This window comes from Dendrobium catenatum, unplaced genomic scaffold (genome assembly GCF_001605985.2).
Source record: "Dendrobium catenatum unplaced genomic scaffold, ASM160598v2 fragScaff_scaffold_1228, whole genome shotgun sequence".
Classification (NCBI taxonomy): domain Eukaryota; kingdom Viridiplantae; phylum Streptophyta; class Magnoliopsida; order Asparagales; family Orchidaceae; genus Dendrobium; species Dendrobium catenatum.
The window spans coordinates 261,979-280,593 of NW_021319690.1; the positions used below are offsets into that span (position 1 = coordinate 261,979).

At 36.2% G+C, this 18,615-nt stretch overlaps 1 protein-coding gene across 1 annotated transcript; it reads left to right on the forward strand.

Annotated features, from left to right (window-relative positions):
* Positions 1-957: 957 nt before the first annotated feature.
* Positions 958-17,037, forward strand: LOC110096039 (proteinaceous RNase P 2). The gene is made up of 6 exons (XM_020821802.2): positions 958-1,989; positions 2,426-2,527; positions 2,633-2,808; positions 11,486-11,606; positions 12,286-12,354; positions 12,444-17,037. Exons 1-6 carry the CDS (start codon positions 1,006-1,008, stop codon positions 12,669-12,671), a joined length of 1,680 nt encoding a protein of 559 aa, XP_020677461.1. The 5' UTR covers positions 958-1,005; the 3' UTR covers positions 12,672-17,037.
* The last annotated feature ends 1,578 nt before the right edge of the window (positions 17,038-18,615 follow it).

Sequence of the window (18,615 nt, forward strand, 5' to 3'; positions counted from 1 at the left end):
AAGGAGACATATAACTTGTACTAGAGAGGGAGATGAAGGAAAATTGAATTATGGAGATCAATCCTATAGCCTAAGGAATTTTATTGGAGTAGATCTGAAATCGAATATATGCAGCGTAGTTTTAATATATATATATATATATATATATAATGATAATGACTTTGGGTGATAAGTTATTAAAAGGAGTATATTGTTCAAAGTGATAGTGAAGTAGATGCGAATATTATTAGTAGAATTCAAATGTGATGGTTGAAGTAGAGGAATGCATCAAGCCTAATGTGTGAATTGTGATAGAAAAACTATCCCTCAAACTTAAGGAAAAATTCTATTAGATTGTGATAAGACTTGAAATATTTTGTAGCGTAATGTTGGCCATCAAAAGAGGAAGCATAAAATTAACTTAAATATTAAGAAGATAAGGATGTTCATGTGAATGAGTGACTTTCCTCTTAGAGATAAAATATAAAACAAATACATATGTGAAAATGTTGGAGTAGCTATCGTGGAAGATAAGAATAGAGAGAATCATCTTAGATGTTCTGTTCACATAAAAGGTTGTCCTTTAAATGGCTCGACTACGAGAGTAGATTTATTAGATTTTACCTATATTAAAAAAAGATTAAAATAAGATTAAAATGATTTGATTATAAAATATTCAAAATGATATTTTTTTATTAGACTTGAATACAAATTTTATTCATTATAAAATGTCGACATTTAGATGGCTCGACTAGGAGAGTAGATTTATTAGATTTTATCTATATTAAAAAAGATAAAATTAAGAATAAAATGATTTGAAAATGATATATTTTTATTAGACTTGAATACAAATTTTATTCATTATAGCATATAATAAATGGAGAAAAAAAACTGTCACAAGTAGTAGAATAAAATCTACATTTTGGTGTAGTTGTTGCTATGAGCAGAAAAAATTTATTACAATTAGAGTTAGAAGAACCCGTATCGTTAACGTGGGTTTTTACATTTTAGTTTTTTGCCGCTTCCATGACTTCTTACCCGGTTTTTAGGGTTTCGGGTTTTTGTTCAACGACAATGGAAATCACTGCCTGCTCGGCGAAGGCGAAGAAGAAGAATCACAGACCGGAGGCGCAGTTCAGGCACGCCCTCGACACTTGCTCGAAGAATAACGATCTCCTAGGTGCCCTCTCCCTCTACCAGTCTGCCGACTCGAAGAACATCCATCTATCCTCCTACCACTTCAATTCCCTTCTTCACATTCTCTCCACCTCCCTCGAGACCCTAGAAGAGAAGGTGCATACCAAAGATTCCGCGATAGAGACTTCCTTCCGCATATTCGACCGCATGGTGGCTGCCGGCGCTGTCCCGACAGAGGCTACCATAACAACGATGGCAAGGATCGCCGCCCGTCTACCGGATAGTGGGGGAGACATGGCTTTTGATCTCGTGAAGAACATGGGGGATAAGTATGGCGCAACGCCAAAACTGAGAACCTACGGCCCCGCGCTATTTACCTTCTGCAGAAACAGGGAAGCTGAGAAGGCTTATTACGTCGAGGAACACATGATATCGAAAGGAGTTTCTCCCGAAGAAGCGGAGATTGCTGCGCTTTTGGAGGTTAGCGCGAAGGTTGGGAGAGGGGAGAGGGTCTATGGCTATCTGCAGAAACTGAGAACTTGTGCGGGTGGGATAGCTTCATTGACAGCGGATGTGTTGGAGAAGTGGTTTATCAGTGGGCAGGCTATGGAAGTTGGGAGCTTGAATTGGGATGTGGATCGAGTGAGGGATGCACTTTTAGTCAATGGAGGAGGTTTTCATGGTTTAGGTTGGTTGGGGAAAGGTAGATGGGAACTTGCCAGAGGTGTTGTTAGTGTAGAAGGGGATTGCTCTTGTTGTGGGCTTAGGTTGGCTTGTGTAGATATTGATCAAAGTGAGACCGAGAAGTTTGCAGATTCCGTGGCTAGCTTGGCCATTGAGAGGGAGACCAGAGCCAATTTTGGAAAATTTCAGGTGAATGGAGGTCCTACACGGGAGACTTCAGCTACTTCTATTTTCCCCTTTTTAATAGGGATTGTTTTTCCTTTATCTTTAGTGCCCAAACCTTTCTCAAGTGCCAGACCTGCTATATATATGTATATTTATGCAAGGAGATAAAAAAATAGAAAAAAACCTTTTTATCTTCTTATCATCGAGTAGTCAGGGAAATTATTTTGCCATACATATAAAGTAGAGTTTTTAGAATAGAATCGAGAACCAATTAGAGTTTATTGAGCTTGGTTTAGGATGTTTGGTAAGAGTTTGGATATTATTTTAAATTGATTGAGCTTGCTTGGTTCAGTTTGAGTTTATTTTTTCATGGTCTTGCTCCTAGCTTGCTAAAACAAAACTAGAAGTCTGGATATACTTTTGTTTCGTGATTTCATTGGTTTACTTTTGTCATGTGTAGGAATGGCTAGATAATCATGCGTCCTATGAAGCTGTAATTGATGGTGCAAATGTTGCACTTTATCAACAGAACTTTAAAGATGGTGGATTTAGTTTATCCCAGGTACGTGCATTTCACAATTCACAATTTTTACTGCTTATTGCACTTAATGAAATATCTTCTTATGGCATAACGTGTTCCTGTCGATGTTATTTTGTATCCACAAAGCTAAATGTCGTTGTTGGAGAATTACAAAAAAGGTGCCAGGGTAAATGGCCTTTAATTATTATTCACAACAAGCGCTATCGAGGGCTCATGGAAAACCCTGCTAACAGACAGCTGCTTGAATCATGGAGTGCAGCTGGCGCGTTATATACAACACCGAATGGGTCAAATGATGATTGGTAGGAATCATTAAGTTTTGGAGATTTAAATATTTTCATGATTTTATTAAGTTTTTTTTTTTGTGATATCCTTGCCAACAAAACTAAAGGAAAAGATAATAAACAAGCTTGATTAGATCCTATTTTGAGTTAAATTATAGTGGGGAATCTGTAGATAGGAAATTGTAGTGGTGCAGAGTTTAACCAAAACATACAGTTCTGAGAATTAATGCAACGTTATTAGTTGACTTGTAGATGGAATCTAATTTCATGCCCTCATTCTTGATTTGATGCTTTCTTCGACATTTTCATCATATTCATTGTTACAAGCGATGAGCATTATGTAATCTCTTTTTAGCTTTAGAAAGTTCATTGATCAAGAAGAAGAAGAAACATGGAGGAAAACTATTGATGGAGTTGACAAAAGTCGACTTGTAATGAGAGATCAAATAACGAGAGATAAAAAAGAAAATATTATGTATGAAAATGACTTAATGGTTGTCAGAAATTCAACTTGGTGTCTCTAGACGTCAGCATAGTTATGCTTTACTTATTTCTGCTTATTAAGTACTTGCTTAAGAACCTTTGATCTTATGTAATGTATTATAGTAGTTTAATTATGATTTTTGAACAATAAATTTATGAGTTATATTTAGTTCTTATACTATAGGCTTGTTGTGAATATTATCCTTTGCTATTCCAAGTGTAATTTATTGATTTTGGTGTACTAAATTGTTTCTTTTACATGTTTGACTATCATCATCATCATTAGCCTTATCTCAACTCAACTAGTTGGGATTTTATGAATTCTCATTTTCATTCATTCCTATTGAGTGTTATCTGAGGTGTTAAGTGTATTCTTTGTAAATTATTTTAAGTAACTTCTATATATAATACCTTTGGTTTGGACCATCTCCTTTCTTATGCCATGATGCTAAATTTATTTACTCTTTTAATTTCCATCCTTCATTTTACTTGGCCAAATTCCCTAAATTAAATTTTAATTACTTTATCTTCAATAGATATTATTATAGCTATTCTTCTAATATCATCATTTCTTGATCCATCCTTTCTAGTCTCGCCACATATCCCTTTTAACAGTCTTATTTTTGCGGTTCATTGTACTTGGCCAAATTCCCAAAATTAATTTTTAATTACTTTATTTTCAATAGATATTATTATAGCTATTCTTCTAATATGATCATTTCTTGATCCATCCTTTCTACTCTTGCCACAAATCCATTTTAACAGTCTTATTTTTGCGGTAATTAGCTTAGATATCAAAGACTTTTTTCCTACCTTCTAAGTCCCAACACTAGGATCCATACAATATAGCCCACCTAGTTGTAGTTATTTGAAATTTATCTTTCAAAGTCTCTATGATGCCTTTTTATATGTTTAACAAGATAAGCAAAACCAATGCCTACCTTAACATAGCTTTCATATCCACTTACTCTAGGCTTGATTATCAAAGATCCATGTTGTTTGTAGTTGAAATGCTATTGGAGTAAAGATGAGAAGCACATAGCTTAAGCGAACTATACAATAAAAGACATTCAGTTTTATCTGCAAAGCTGATAGGAAATACTTGTAGAAAGCCAAAAAATTGAAAGAATCTTGTCTGAAATTTGAAATTTCAGCAAGATAAAGCTGAAATTGAGAGAAATTTGTTGGCAAAACACTAGAGAAACTCGATATTTGATGAAAGATGGAAGAAAACAAGCAATATACATTGAATCTTCAATTCAAGAGGAAGATCCGGCTCTCCAAATCCCTAGCTGGCGGCTAGAGCCCAAACAAACCCTAAGAGAAAACCCAATTCAGCAAAGACATAACTCTAACCCTAGGGATAAAAATCTACTTAATGCAAAACAATCCTCTAATCCACCCTTTTCTTTGAATTTTCTCTTCCAAACCTATCTTTAATTAATGCTTAATTGACTACTGGGCCCCACCAAAGAATCCCGCCTCTGCTGGGCGGAACCCTTGTTTCGCCCTGGTGTACACGTGAACCGGTTCAACATGGACCTATCTAACAATACCCCCTACCAATGACCCACTTTGTCCTCAAGGTGAGAAGATGGAAATTGATGCTTCACACTCTTATAGGACTCTCAGGCGGCGTCATAGTCGGGTAGGTTTTTTCATTTAATAAGCACTTCCTTGATTTCTCCTCCTCCTTGTCGTAACCCTGTCAGCTCCAGTGATTCCAACACCACCTCCCAATCCTCAGTTAGTATCGCCAGTAACTCTAAACTAACTGCATGCTACCCAAGAGCTCTCCTCAATTGTGACACGTGGAATACTGGATGTATGATAGTGATCGGGGTAACCTCAAGTGATAAGCCACTGCTTCAATCTTTTCCAATATCTCGTAAGGGCGAAAATATCTCTGATCCAGCTTCTCTTTCCTTCTGTTGGCTATTGTCGTCTGTCTATAGGTCGCAATTTTAAGAACACCTATCCCTCACTTTGGATGTCCTTTCTTTGTTCATCCGCATGCTTCTTCATAATCTACTGTGCCCTCAATAGGGGTCTCTTCAATTTCTCTAACATCTTATCTCTTTCTTCCAAGTACTGCTCTACTAAAGAGACTGGTGTGCTCCTCTACCCAAATGCACCAAGTGTGAGGGGTCTCTTCTGTACAACACTTTGAAAGGGGTTATATGGGAAGCTGAGTGATATGTTATGCTAGTACTCCGCCCACGCTGGTCATTTGACCCACAACTGAGGCGTCTCTGAAGCAAAACACCACAGTAAAGTCTCCAAACTCTCATTTACCACCCCTGTATGCTTGTTTGTATGAGGGTGATAAGCAGTGCTTCTCTTTAGAATTATTCCTTGTAGCATGAACAATTCTCTCAAGAACTGACTGAGAAACACCTTATCTTGGTCGGATATTATCGACTCTGGGATCCTGTGCAATCGAACCACCTCTCTGATGAATGGTGCTGCTACTTTAATTGCCGTGTAGGGGTGTCGCAAGGGAAAGAAATGAGCATACTTGCTCGACCTGTTAACCACCACCATAATCACTATAAACCCCTCAGATCGTAGTAGCCCATCTTTGAACGACCTCCTCCCACACCATGTTTGGAAGAGTCAGGGGTTGAAGTAATCCTCCTGGAGCCATAGCCATGTACTTATTTCTCTGGCATACCTCACACCTAGCCACCATCTATTCTACATCCTTATGCATCCCTTCTCAATACAATTTTGCTGTTAATCTTTTATGTCTTCTGTACACTAGAATGACCCCTAACAACGCTCCCATGAAACTCCTGCAGTAGGTGGGAATATGAACCAAGGTCCATGACAGCACAAGCCTCCCCTGGTACAACAGTTTATCCCTTTTTAGAGAGATAGGGTGGCTATTCTCATCCTTTAGTAGATCCGCCTTATAGCCCTCATTTTACATACTCTCCTCATTAATAGCCCCCCATTCTAGCGTTAACAGTACTGAAATAGCTAACTCATGGAGCTCCCCCATGCATCTGGATAATAAGACATCGACTACCTTGTTCTCTAGCCCTGACCTATACTCCTCAAAGTCATAGCCCAACAGCTTTGAAAACCACCTATGATGTTTCTCGGTCACCATCCTCTGCTCCAGGAAGTACTTCAAGCTCTACCTGTCTGTTCTAATAATGAAATGTCGGCATAACAAGTAAGGATGCCACTTCTGAATGGCCAATGCAATGGATATCAATTCCCTCTCATAAACCGACTTCAGTCGAACTCTGGCAGTCAACACCTGGATGAAGTAGGCTATGAGTTTGTGATTTTGCATGAGAACAGCCCCCAATCCATATCCCTAGGGCATCAATCTCTACCACGAACATTTGGCTGAAATCTGGTCGGGCCAGGGTTGGTAGAGGCCATTTCAGCATTGCCTCAATCTTGACTTGATCAACTGCAACTCTTTCCTGGGATACCACGTGCCCCGATACTCCACACTAGCCTGTGTAAAATAACATTTCTTCAGATTGGCCCGCCCTTAGCTGATGCTCCTGTAAAACTTCTAAGATTGCCCTTAGATGCTTTAGATGCTCTTCACTCGACTTGCTGTATACCAGGATATAATCAAAGAAAACCAGAACAAATCTCCTGAGGTAAGGTTATAACACCTTGTTCAGGAGAGACTGGAAGGTAGCTGGGGCGTTGGTGAGACCAAAAGACATCACCAAAGAACTCATAGTGTCTCTCGTGTGTCTTGAAAGCTGTCGTCGGAACATTCTCCTCTCTCATCTAGATATGATGGTGCGCGGACTTCATGTCCACCTTTGTGAATACCGCCGCTCTATAAAATTCATTTAGCAGCTCATTTATCACTGGAGTAGGAAATTTGCTTGGGATAATCTCCTTATTCAGGGCCCGATGGTCCACACAAAATTGCCAACCTCCATCCTTTTTCTTGACCAGTAGAACTGAGTAGAAAAAAGGCTCATGTTCAGCCTGATGATCTCTGCCTCCAACATCTCCGTGATCAGCTTCTCATTCATATCCTTATGGATCTGGGGGTAATGGTAAGGCCTTACATTGATCGGTGATGCCTTCTCCCTTAATGTGATGGCGTGCTCCACTGCTCCTGCCCCCTCTGTGGTGGCAACCCCTGAGATGGCTGAGAAATTGAAGAGCCTTGCATCTCCATAAATCCCTGTGATGGCGTGCTCCACACTCCAAACTATGTAGCTCCACCATAAATCCTCCTCCCACCTTGTGTATAGCCTTTACCATGATTTTTAGAGACACCATGATTTTGGAGAGCCTTGCATCTCCATTAATCACCATCATTCTCCCTTCCACCATCAGCTCCATTGTCATCGTCCCCTAATTCACCTTAGTATCCCCTAAGGTCTGCATCTATCTCATCTCCTGGATGACGCCAATGCTCCCTAGCTTCATGTGAGAAAATCCTCCCTCATCGAGATCCCTTGTTTGGATAAAACCACTCCCCTACACACCCCTCTACCTGTCTCCATCTTCCCACTCCCCTACACACCCCTCTACCTGTCTCCATCTTCCCAGCCCCCATCATCACCCTATAGCACCCTGTGTCCACTAGATCAAATTTTGTCCTGATTGGTCTACGACCTGGTTGGAGATGAAATTGTGGGTAGCACCACTGTCTCTCAGCACCACTACCTCCTTGTCTGCTAGTTCTCCCCTTACCTTCATAGTATGACTAGGAGTGAATCCCATCACTGAGTTCAAGGAAACCTCAGATATATCTAAATGCAGTTTTTCCTTTATTTATGTCTCACTCCCACATCACTCCTCAGTTTCCTCGTCATCACAGATGGTGATAACCTAAAGAGCTCGGCCCTTATACATATGCTCTGGCGTGTACTTATTTATCACATTTGAAACATAACCTCTTTGCCCGTTTATTCTGCACATCCACTTCTATGAGTCGCTTAAAATTTCCCCCCTCGGGTGAACTCCACTGCTCTTCTCCCTAGGAACTTTTCTCTAGAAGGATGTTGTCTGGGTTTTAGGTGCTAGAGTTGTAGGGATACTCCGCTAGGTCTCTCCCATGATGTTGCTTCTGCTGTCCTTCTCTCTCTTATATTTTTCCTCCACCCTCTAAGCCAGCTCAATCGTCTCCCTCAGCCCACTAGGCCTCAGTATTCTGAGTTATGCTCGTATGTCCTCCCTAAGCCCCTTCATGAAATTCCCCTCCAATCCTTCTCAGAGATTCCGTTCGGTCTCCATGACAGCAGCTCAAACTTCTCTCGGCACTCCATAATTGTCTCCTTTTGAGTTAGGGCATAAAACTACTCTTGGAGGTCTCTTTCTTGAATGGCTCAGAAACATTCAAACAAGCACTCCTAAAATTCTCCCCATGAGTAGATCGGATACCTATCCTCCCTCCATTGGAATCAGGCTAGGGGTTTCCCTTACAAACAAAGACCCACCGCCATGAGTTTTTCCCATTCAGTTAGCCCGTTACTGGCGAAGTAATAATCTACCAGTACACCCAACCTTGTGCATCCTCCCCTTAAAAGATTGACATCTTTAGCTTCTTTGTTCTTGCTTCCATATCCCAATGGTTTCTTCCCTCATTGGTTCCTTTGGTGTAGTGGTCGCATGATTTTCTTCCTTCCTCCCTTGGTTGATTTTGACCCCATGGATCCTCCCAACCATGCCCTTCTCCATTCCACCTCTCCCCATGCTCGGTTAGTCTCCCAAAGGGGTTGGCTTCCCTCCTCTTTGATGTCCTCCCTTCAGAATACCCCAATCCACCCATTAACGAGGCCCCATGTGGCTGTCCTTGATGGAAAGCACTCTCCAATTCATTGGCATCCTCTTGGATCTCCTTTTCTCGTGGTTCCACCGTATGAATCGCCGGTGATGCTTTTGATTGCATAAACATCCTTTTTATCATCTCTTTAAAGTTCCCAAAGCGGTTCTCGGTGGTTGAGAGTCTTCCCTCCATCTCGGAATATTTTTTCCTCTACTCTGACCTTGAGCTGTTCCATCTCGCCCTCCAATGCCTTCATCTTCTTTGATGCCATTAATTGGATATAGGCTCCAATCGCAAAAACAACGAAGATAACTTGTTTTTCTGCCCTAGAAAGCGCTTCGATACCAATTTGATAGGAAATACTTGGAGAAATTGAAAGAATCTTGGCTTAAATTTGGAATTTTAGCAAGATAAAATAAAATTTGAGAGAAATTTGGTGACAAAACACTAGAGAAACTTGATAATTGATGAAAGATGAAAGAAAACAAACAAGTTACAATGAATCTTCAATTCAAGAGGAAGATCCGGCTCTCCAAATCCCTAGCCGGCAGCTAGAGCCCAAATAAACCCCAAGAGAAAACCAAATTCAGCAAAGACATTACATAATCCTAACCCTAGGAAAAAAATCTACTTAAAGCAAAACACAATCTTCTTATCCCTAAATAGTCATTTACTTTGAATTTCCCCTCCCAAATCCATCTTTAATTAATGCTTAATTGACTTTTGGCCACCAAAGAATCCCGCCCCCTTTTGGGCAGAACCCTTCTTCTGCCTAGTGTACTAATAAAATCACTGCCAAGTGCGCATTTCTTATGTTTGGAGTTTCAAGTACAGTTTTATTTAATTGATTGATGATTGAATTTAAATAAATTTGTTACCCATCACATCAATAAATTAGAGACTTTCCAAGAAGTTTGCGCTGCCCAAAATGCCTCGAGGTGTATGCCTCATTTAAAAATGGCGTAAGCCTCACTGGAACTTGTGAGGATTAAGCCTCGAGGCGCTCAATGTACACCTTAGTTTGAGGCGCGCCTCAAAGCATGTGCCTCAAACAATTTTTTTAAATCATGTAACTAGTCTACTTTCAAAATTACAAAATTATCTTTTTCTTTTCATTTTTCTCTCTTTTCATTAAATATTCCTAAGGCAATTATATTTTAACCACTCAGATTTAATGTTAAGCTGTATTCTCATTTAGATTCCCAATAATGTATCTAGGATACCTAAACTTATCATATGTAGGTATCATGTGATCTTCAATAATGATTGATAATTATCAATTTATACTCACTAAAGTTGTGTATGATATACTCCTTATTTGTTTTGTAAAAGCTTAGCCCATTGTCTTCTAAAAATTTACTCAATTGTTTTAACATTTTATTTTCTCAATTTTTACAACTGTTATGCACAAATATCATATAAATGGTTTATCTTGAAATGATCGCCTTAGTTTTATGCGTTATCATTCTCTATCCATTATATGTGGTGTTAAAAATATCTCGCACAAACCATTTTACACAAATTATATCCAAATTATTCGGTCTACCCTTTTTCTTTCTTGTTAATGTAAGCATCTATACTAAATTGATTTACCCATCTTTTGATGCATATTTTATTTTTCGTTGTACATGCTCAAATCATCTATCTATTTTTCTCCACATTTTATTTAATAGATGTATTTCTCATTACCCTTCTAATATAATCATTTCTCCACCCATACTTCTTAGTTTGCTACAAATCTATATTAATATTCTCATTTTTCCATACTCCACTTGTCTAACAATCACCTTTAACTTCCAAGCGCTCGGATGTTAACAACTTAACCGGCCTAATAGCAGTTTTTAAAAATTAATCTTTAAGCTTTTATGATATTCCTTTATTTCATTGTACTCCTTTCTTTAAATCAAGTTGGCTTTTCTCTAGAAGTTATTTTTGTTATTTATTCTCATTGTTTTGTATGATAGGTCCAAATTATTTAACTATCTTTCACTCAATTATTATTTTATCTTCTAGTAATATTGGTTGATAATTTGTGATATCACACCAACTGAAATTTCATTGTAATTCATCTTACATCTGCTTGCTCTACTTCTGTATTGTATTAATTATGGATTTGTCAACTACTAAAGGATGTCTTATTTACTTGAAAAAACTTTCTTCCTCTTATCTCTCTTTACCCTTTATCTTGACGCATTTTTTTATTTGTTCTGTATCTTGATGTTTGTTTTGTTGATTAGCCTTTGTAATGTATTGTCAATGTTCTGTTGGCAAAACTTAACAATGTTGTATGATGTACTCCAACACATGCCTACTCTGTACTTGGTGATTTATTCAGGACAATTTAGTTTGCAATGGAACTTCTGTCTTCTGGCTATTTTTTTCCTTACTTAGACCATGCGATCTTTTTCTATTACCATAATTCTACATCTTTGTTTTTATTTTTTAATTCAGGTATTGGCTTTATGCAGCAGTTAAGCTCAAGTGTTTGCTTGTGACTAATGATGAAATGAGAGATCACATATTTGAGCTCCTAGGTAGAAACTTTTTTCCTAAGTGGAAAGAAAGGCATCAGGTATGCTCTAAGAATCTTTTAAAGTTCCATGGTACAATTTGTGAACATGTAGCTATAAATTCTTGTTGTTTTGTATCTAATTTATCCATGGTCTGGCGCTGAATTTAAGTATGGTTTTTCTTATGAGCAATGACATGATATGTTTTTCTTGTCTTTTTAGCGGACTTAACATATTTTGTGCAATTTTCTTTTTTTGGGTCCATTAAATGCTGTAAATAGTATTCCTGGGACAAATCTTCGTTGAAATTGAATAAAATTTTAATTTTTCTCTCGTAGTTGTTTTTTTATTGGATTAATATTATACGGTCCATTTTTTTTCCCTTTTCAGATTATTGATATTGTTATTCTTGTCCTTTAAATTGTTTACTCTCTTCATGCGATTAAAATCTCTTCAAGTAATTTATGTACAAGATTTTCTTTATTTTTTTATTGAAATTTCAGGCTTTAGGCAATTGTTAAATTATCTTTTGTAATGAAGAAATTATGTTGTTGTCTTTCCTTAAAAATAACAAGTTTTTATTAAATTATGAGTTGGTAACTTGTTGATTATGATGTGGTTATGGTCGGTTGACAGATCTCCAAAAGGGTTAATTAATATTTCTTTAGGTATTATTTTCTCATATTTGTAGTATTTTAACGTCATGGTTTGCCTCTGCTGATTCATTTTATCGCATTTCAGGTCAAGTACAATTTCGTTAAAGGCCATTTGGTGCTTAAAATGCCACCTCCATATTCTATAGTCATCCAGGTATAAACCTCAGCCTTTCTTATTTTGGCCAGTCATATTGAATTACTCGTTTTTCTAATCCACCTTATTTTCTTTCTTCCATCTCTTAGGAATCGGAGAGTGGATCATGGCATGTTCCATTAGATGACAACAGCCAAAACGAGAGTTCAAGGGTTTGGCTGTGCATAACTAGACCAGCGTCAAGCAACATTCTAGAGGTAAGATACCCCTATACTAACCATATTGATTCAGTTGAAATTCACAATACAGAGAATTTGTTCGTTATGAATTGCACAACATTAACCACTTCACGTAAAAGGAAAGAGAGATCTCCATAAACTTCAGATGCCCACTTAATCTTTGCGAAGCTTGTATTAACAACAAGCACATTGGGTATCTCTACTTTATTTTTGTAACTGGCCGAAGCATGTACCATGGGTTTGCTTGTATGAGTTTCCTTTTTTATCATAACACAATTTTTATTTAGAAATTTGTTGTGTAATTTTTTTTTTTTGTTACTAAAAAATGAAGTTTTCAGTACCTTTGGCAGTATGAATTTTGAAGTTTGAGGTACATTATTAGCTTATGAAATTTGCCGTCAGTCCCTGGAAATTGGAATGAAGAGAGTAAGGGTTATTTTTTTTCCTGATTAGGATTTATGCATTTTTGCTCATTGTTATGCAATGTTTGGAAAGTATTAAGTTCGTCTCTCTACTTTAGAGTGAAAAGAATGAAGTGGAATACATGAAATGTTAGAACTGGACAGCTAATTTACCACCAGCGTCTTAAAAAAAATGAAGTTAGAGAATCACTTTTATCACTAAAAGAAGTGACTTTTTGTTTGAAAACAAGAACAAATGTTAAACATATTTATGATTTTCTTGAGCGTGCAATTTAGCAAACGCAGCACCCATTTCTATACATATATATATATATATATTGCAACAATTCCAACTTTTGCAACTCAACTACCAATATGTTATTATCTTTGAGTAATCCTAAAAGAAATTCATGCTAGGTTTTTTTAATCGCTCCTAACAGTTGGTGTAGAGGTTTCATTCTTTTACTTAACATGAGACGTAAGAAAAACTTATATTAATTTATTTAGGGAGTTAAGCATTACTGTTTATCTTTGCCACCAAATTTCAATAGTGTGTTACTATTTTAGCTCTCCACTTCAAACGCAAATCAATGTAAATATTGTGCCAGTGCAATGATATAATTTTGCAACTTATTCTATTTTTTTGGGTTGGTGAGCTATAAATCTCAAAGTGTTGTGGCTCAAACTCGTGATCTTGAAGGTGCAGTCATCTCCATTAACCAATAAGTCATGGATCCTTTCAATCCATTCTTTTGCTTACAAATACAACAATAAAAAAGGTACCATGCTACTATAAGCAATATTTTTGTCAATGAGAAAACATGCTTTAAAATATGAAAGAAAGGATAAAATGGAATTCGCGTGAGAGATTTATAACTACTATGAGAAGAGCTGCGTGTAATTCTTTATTAAAGGAGATAGAAGACGGTGCTTATTGCTCTATAAGTATAGTTGTTTTTTTATTTGTTTTTTTTAAATGATTGATAAATTACGAAATATATGTTTTGAATTTGTGAGAATATACAATCATCTTATTTAACCAGTGAGCCACCAGTCCTTTCACCATACAATTGTTGCTATCTCTAAAATGTGCTCACCTAGGAAGCTAAATTGAAATATTAATTGAAGGTTGAAGTAGGTCTAATGCCATTAGATATTTCCTCTTAAATAGCTGAGTTAAAGTGATTTTTAAATCATGATTTATTAAATGTAATATACATGAAGTTCGACTTTGATATGTAACTAATGAATTTACAATGTTTTTGTGCATTTAAGGATATTTAAAATTAGTGCTTGAGATTTTATTGTGAGGATTTGTAATAGTTGAGATTCATCCCGAGTGATTTTATATTTCCAAGAGCTCTCTTGAGATATTGTATAAATTGAAATGTTTCAACCATGAATATTCAAATAGTTATTTTATTTCGCTGTCTAAGTATGAGATGCCTTATGATACTTTGGGAAATATTTAGATTTATGTATTTTTTCTCATTAAAAAAGAAAAATCTATAGATAGGATAGGATTTTGACATGTGTACCATACAATTCTTGAACTTCCCCTCTTCTCCTCTTATTCAAGTAAATCATTCCTTTGCCTTTCTTCTTGAACATGAAGCACCCAAGAAACCTCAACAGGCTAAATCCTTAAGTTGAGGTTACGGAGCAATCACATAGTAACCTCTCCAATCTGATTCACCCACTAGAGCTAAGACACACTAATAGTTTTGTGAGAGCCCTCATGAGACTAACTGAAATTGATGAGTATGTAGTTTATGGAAAATTTTCCTTCGCTTGTGCGATCCATTGACAAGAGCTGTTAATGCTAATTTCATGGGCTACCCAAAAGAAAAGAAGACAAACAAACATCCTCCACTCATCGGTTGTGAGTGAACTCTCGGTCCTTTTGACGGTAACAATGACAATCTATTTGATCAACGTTACGCCCTGACTATTGATCATGTTAGCGAGAGGCCAATCTCCAAGACAATCCGACTTACTAGATTCATTTCAATCAAATTGAGCTCAACTCCACAAAACACTTTGATAAGATCCATTTAGATTGAAAACATTTTTGCAATGTCTGACCAGATCCCTTCCAACACAACTAGAGGTGTGCATTTTATTACGGATTTGTTATATCAATTGAATTTAACTAAATCATAGGTAAAATAGATCTAACTGACACAATCATAGGTAAAACTAAACAAAACTAAACTGTATTATGACCCAAATTGTGTCTTTTTTTTTTTTACTTCTAGATTTTCTTTCAATTGATTTTATGAAATTATTGATACTTCATACCCTAGCGAAAATTCATGAATTTTCAAAGCATCATGTCCATAATTTTGTAATGCTCCAAAACTTCTTTCTTCCCATGATTTTTCTATAGAAAATTATTGGTGTAGACCGTTAGTAAATTTCTCTACTATGCAGTTGCAGGAAAGAAAGATGAGAATATTAGAACAGTTTAGTTTTTACGCCAAAAATTGCTTCTATGATAGAAGAATTCGAATTATTTTCATTTATGTATTTAGTTTTTATGTCATGATTCTTGCTAGTCTATTTGAGAAGTTGCTTCTGCAATGATAACCTAAGGAGGCATCATTGAGATGTAGAAAAAATAGAGTTTTGATGCAGAAAATATTATCTTATTAAATTGTTGCCATGAGTTGCTTTATTGTAGAAATTCAAACTTTCTCCATTGTTTAGGATATTTATGTCATCATCATCATTTCATATTGATGCATTGTCAAAAAATGAGTTTTACTTACCAATAAAATCCTTGTTTTTTGGCAATATTCTGATCTTGTCTCTGTCATCCTTTTCTTAGTAGAATAGTAGGTGCCCCCAAAAAAAGAGTCTATTTATAACTTTAGTTAAGAATATGACTTTCAAGATTTCAAAGAAAGCTATTAGAGATTTAAAATCTATCCTGGGCGGCTGTAAAGTAGTTTTATAATTTTTATGAGAAAATTTTCTTATAGCTGTTTTGTATAGCTGTTTTGTAAGTACAATATATATATTTATTTATTTTGGGAAAATTTTTTGGCGACATCTTTACAACTACGACATTCTAGTAGATTATATTATACGAAGTTGCTTCTCTTCGTAAAAACTTCAAAAAAAAAAAAACAGAAGAATTGCAGCCAAAATGGAATTGTGGCAACAATTTATGTTTCTATAGAATTTAATTGATTGTGCAAGCCACCAGTTGGATACCTCATTATGAACGAAATTGTGTTTAATCTGGGCCTTCCATTTGCCTCCAGCATGTGAGCTAATCGTTACCTTCACTTCATTAGCTCAGTTTTCCATTTGGGAATCGTTGTCTTCTTCAATCCATATTAGGCTTCTGGGTTCTTAGTTTATGAAAATTGGGGAAAACCATCAGAATATTAAAATATGAGATACTAACTCTGTTTAAGATCCAAAGCACAAATACAAATCTTGATCTAAAGTAGCTTTAAAGTTTATCAAAAAATAATTTATATATGAAGGTCTAAAGGCAAAAGAATTGTTTAACGGGAGATGAAAGCAAGTGTAAACACAAGTGTTCACGTCTAGGATTGCTTTACTTCTATCTTATCTTCTTTGATTGGGATGTCTGAAAGGCACTTAGACATTTAGATAATTAATGATATTGGTAACAGTGGTAATTAACCTTGATTAATTTATTCCATAAATGTTCATAGACTGGCAGCTTCCTCCCTTTGAATGACTTCTAACGCTTTGCATTCTTATTATTTTATGTTATTATTTGATTGTGCATGTGTGAGAGAGCTTCATACACTGGACAAATTATTCTGTGCGGAAGCCGAACCCCGTCCAGATACCTAAGCCCGCAGCTCGGTACCGCTCGGTGTCGTGGTACTGCGGATCGGTACTGTTCGGTATCGCGGCTCGGTATCGCTGAGGTGACTCATTTTGATTGATATCCGAATGTAGATCTGCGTTCGACGTCCTGCGTTCCGCATCCGCAGAGAATAATCTCTCCACACATTAGGCTTGTTTATTATTATGGGTTGTAATGTTCTGTTATGTATAAAATATTATAAAATATATTATGTGCATAATAATATACAGCAAATATGCAGATGTGTATAGCTTCACGCATGTAGTTATACGCTCAGAAAACACTACTAATAATTTATCGTGTGCAGAACTTTAGTGATTGGTTCACATGCAAAAGAAGAGTATGTCTACTAATAATCTGTAGATAAAATATGATAGACTAATTAAAAGAAACATCAAGTAAAACTATGCATTCAAAAATTATAACTTAGGCAGCATAAATAGTTTGGATGGAACTGTCACAATGATAAAATTGGTATATAGCATCTGGTCAAGGATTAATTATTCTGTGCGGTCACTGGATGTCATTCAGAGGCTAATCAGGATGCGCCACGTCACTTTTGTTATTGTGTACCGGGTGACATGAAGCATTTTGATTCGCCTCTGGACGGTACATAATAATTTCTCTTGGTCAAGGCCTGCAATTGAAAAGTATTAATTGCTAAAGCTATCAAAATAAACAAGTAATCAATTATTAAATGTTGCAGCTTATATTTAATGCCAACTGAAGCTTGTAAATTGTTTCTGTTATATAAAACTATCATATTTATGATTGATTAGCTGCAGATTATAGTTTCTAAGCAAGCTTGATGCATTGTTTTAAAATAACTCTTTGCTTTTCTGTTAAGGATGAGAGATTTTTGTTTTATATTGGATAATTGAAGAAAATATGGAGGTGCAAAATATCAGAGCTATGGCTCTCATTTCTATGGTTTAATTTTCTGGCTTTGATCAAGTGGTTCATTTGGCTTGTGGCTAGATTTAGTCATAATTGGCTTTGATCATGATTAAGATTTAAGTGCTGGTGATTATCATAACAACTTCATAAGATTCAATGGGCTCTTGGTGCATGCTACTTGGTGGTGCTTGAAAAATATTCATTTATGATAGAATTAGTTTAGGGCCGTTTGATTTGCAATAAAATAGGGTTAAAGTATTCCCAATGTAGTGGTTTTAAGCATATTGGTGTTTGTTTAGGGATTAGGGAAATGCATTGTCAAATTTTGATAAATTTGAAATTCATCGTCTAGATTCAAATTTGGTATATTTGGAACTCATTAGACTTGAGTTATTTTTAATGTCGTCACCTGCCTCTGGCCACAAACTAACTTCGGTCATTGTTGCTGCCATCTGTCGTCGTCTCCTACCCACCACAGTCATCACTCACTGCCACCTACAATCACAATCTATCGTGCCGCTGCCAGTTGCCTAATGTTGTTGTTGGTCACAACCGCCTTGCCACCGACAACAAACCCTCACCATCTTTGCAATTTAGGTTGAATTTGTTTTATTTCAAGAAAAAAAGGGAAAAAATCACTTGCATTTATGTTACACTCATTCAAATAACTCGAAAACATTTTAAATATATTGTATTTTTTTTATATACTATATTTTTTTAGCCAATCAAACAATCTCAAGCATGTTAGTGTTCATATGCCATATATTTGCCTCACATTTATAAATTTAAATTCTTTGAGTTGGAAATAAATTTAAGCAGCGCACTCTCATTGGGAGTTAATGAAAAAAAAAAAAAAAATTAAGAGAAAGTACCTCAAGCACTGAATTGCTCCATTATTTTCTATTTGAAAACTAATTATTTTATTCAATTT

What these genes read in the sequence shown, in the direction of transcription:
- LOC110096039 (XM_020821802.2), top strand. Translation starts at nt 1,006, where the DNA reads ATGACTTCTTACCCGGTTTTTAGGGTTTCGGGTTTTTGTTCAACGACA. An exon ending in AATGGGTCAAATGATGATTG is followed by an intron (nt 2,809 to 11,485) that starts GTAGGAATCATT and finishes TTTTTAATTCAG; the next exon opens with GTATTGGCTTTATGCAGCAG. An exon ending in CATATTCTATAGTCATCCAG is followed by an intron (nt 12,355 to 12,443) that starts GTATAAACCTCA and finishes TCCATCTCTTAG; the next exon opens with GAATCGGAGAGTGGATCATG.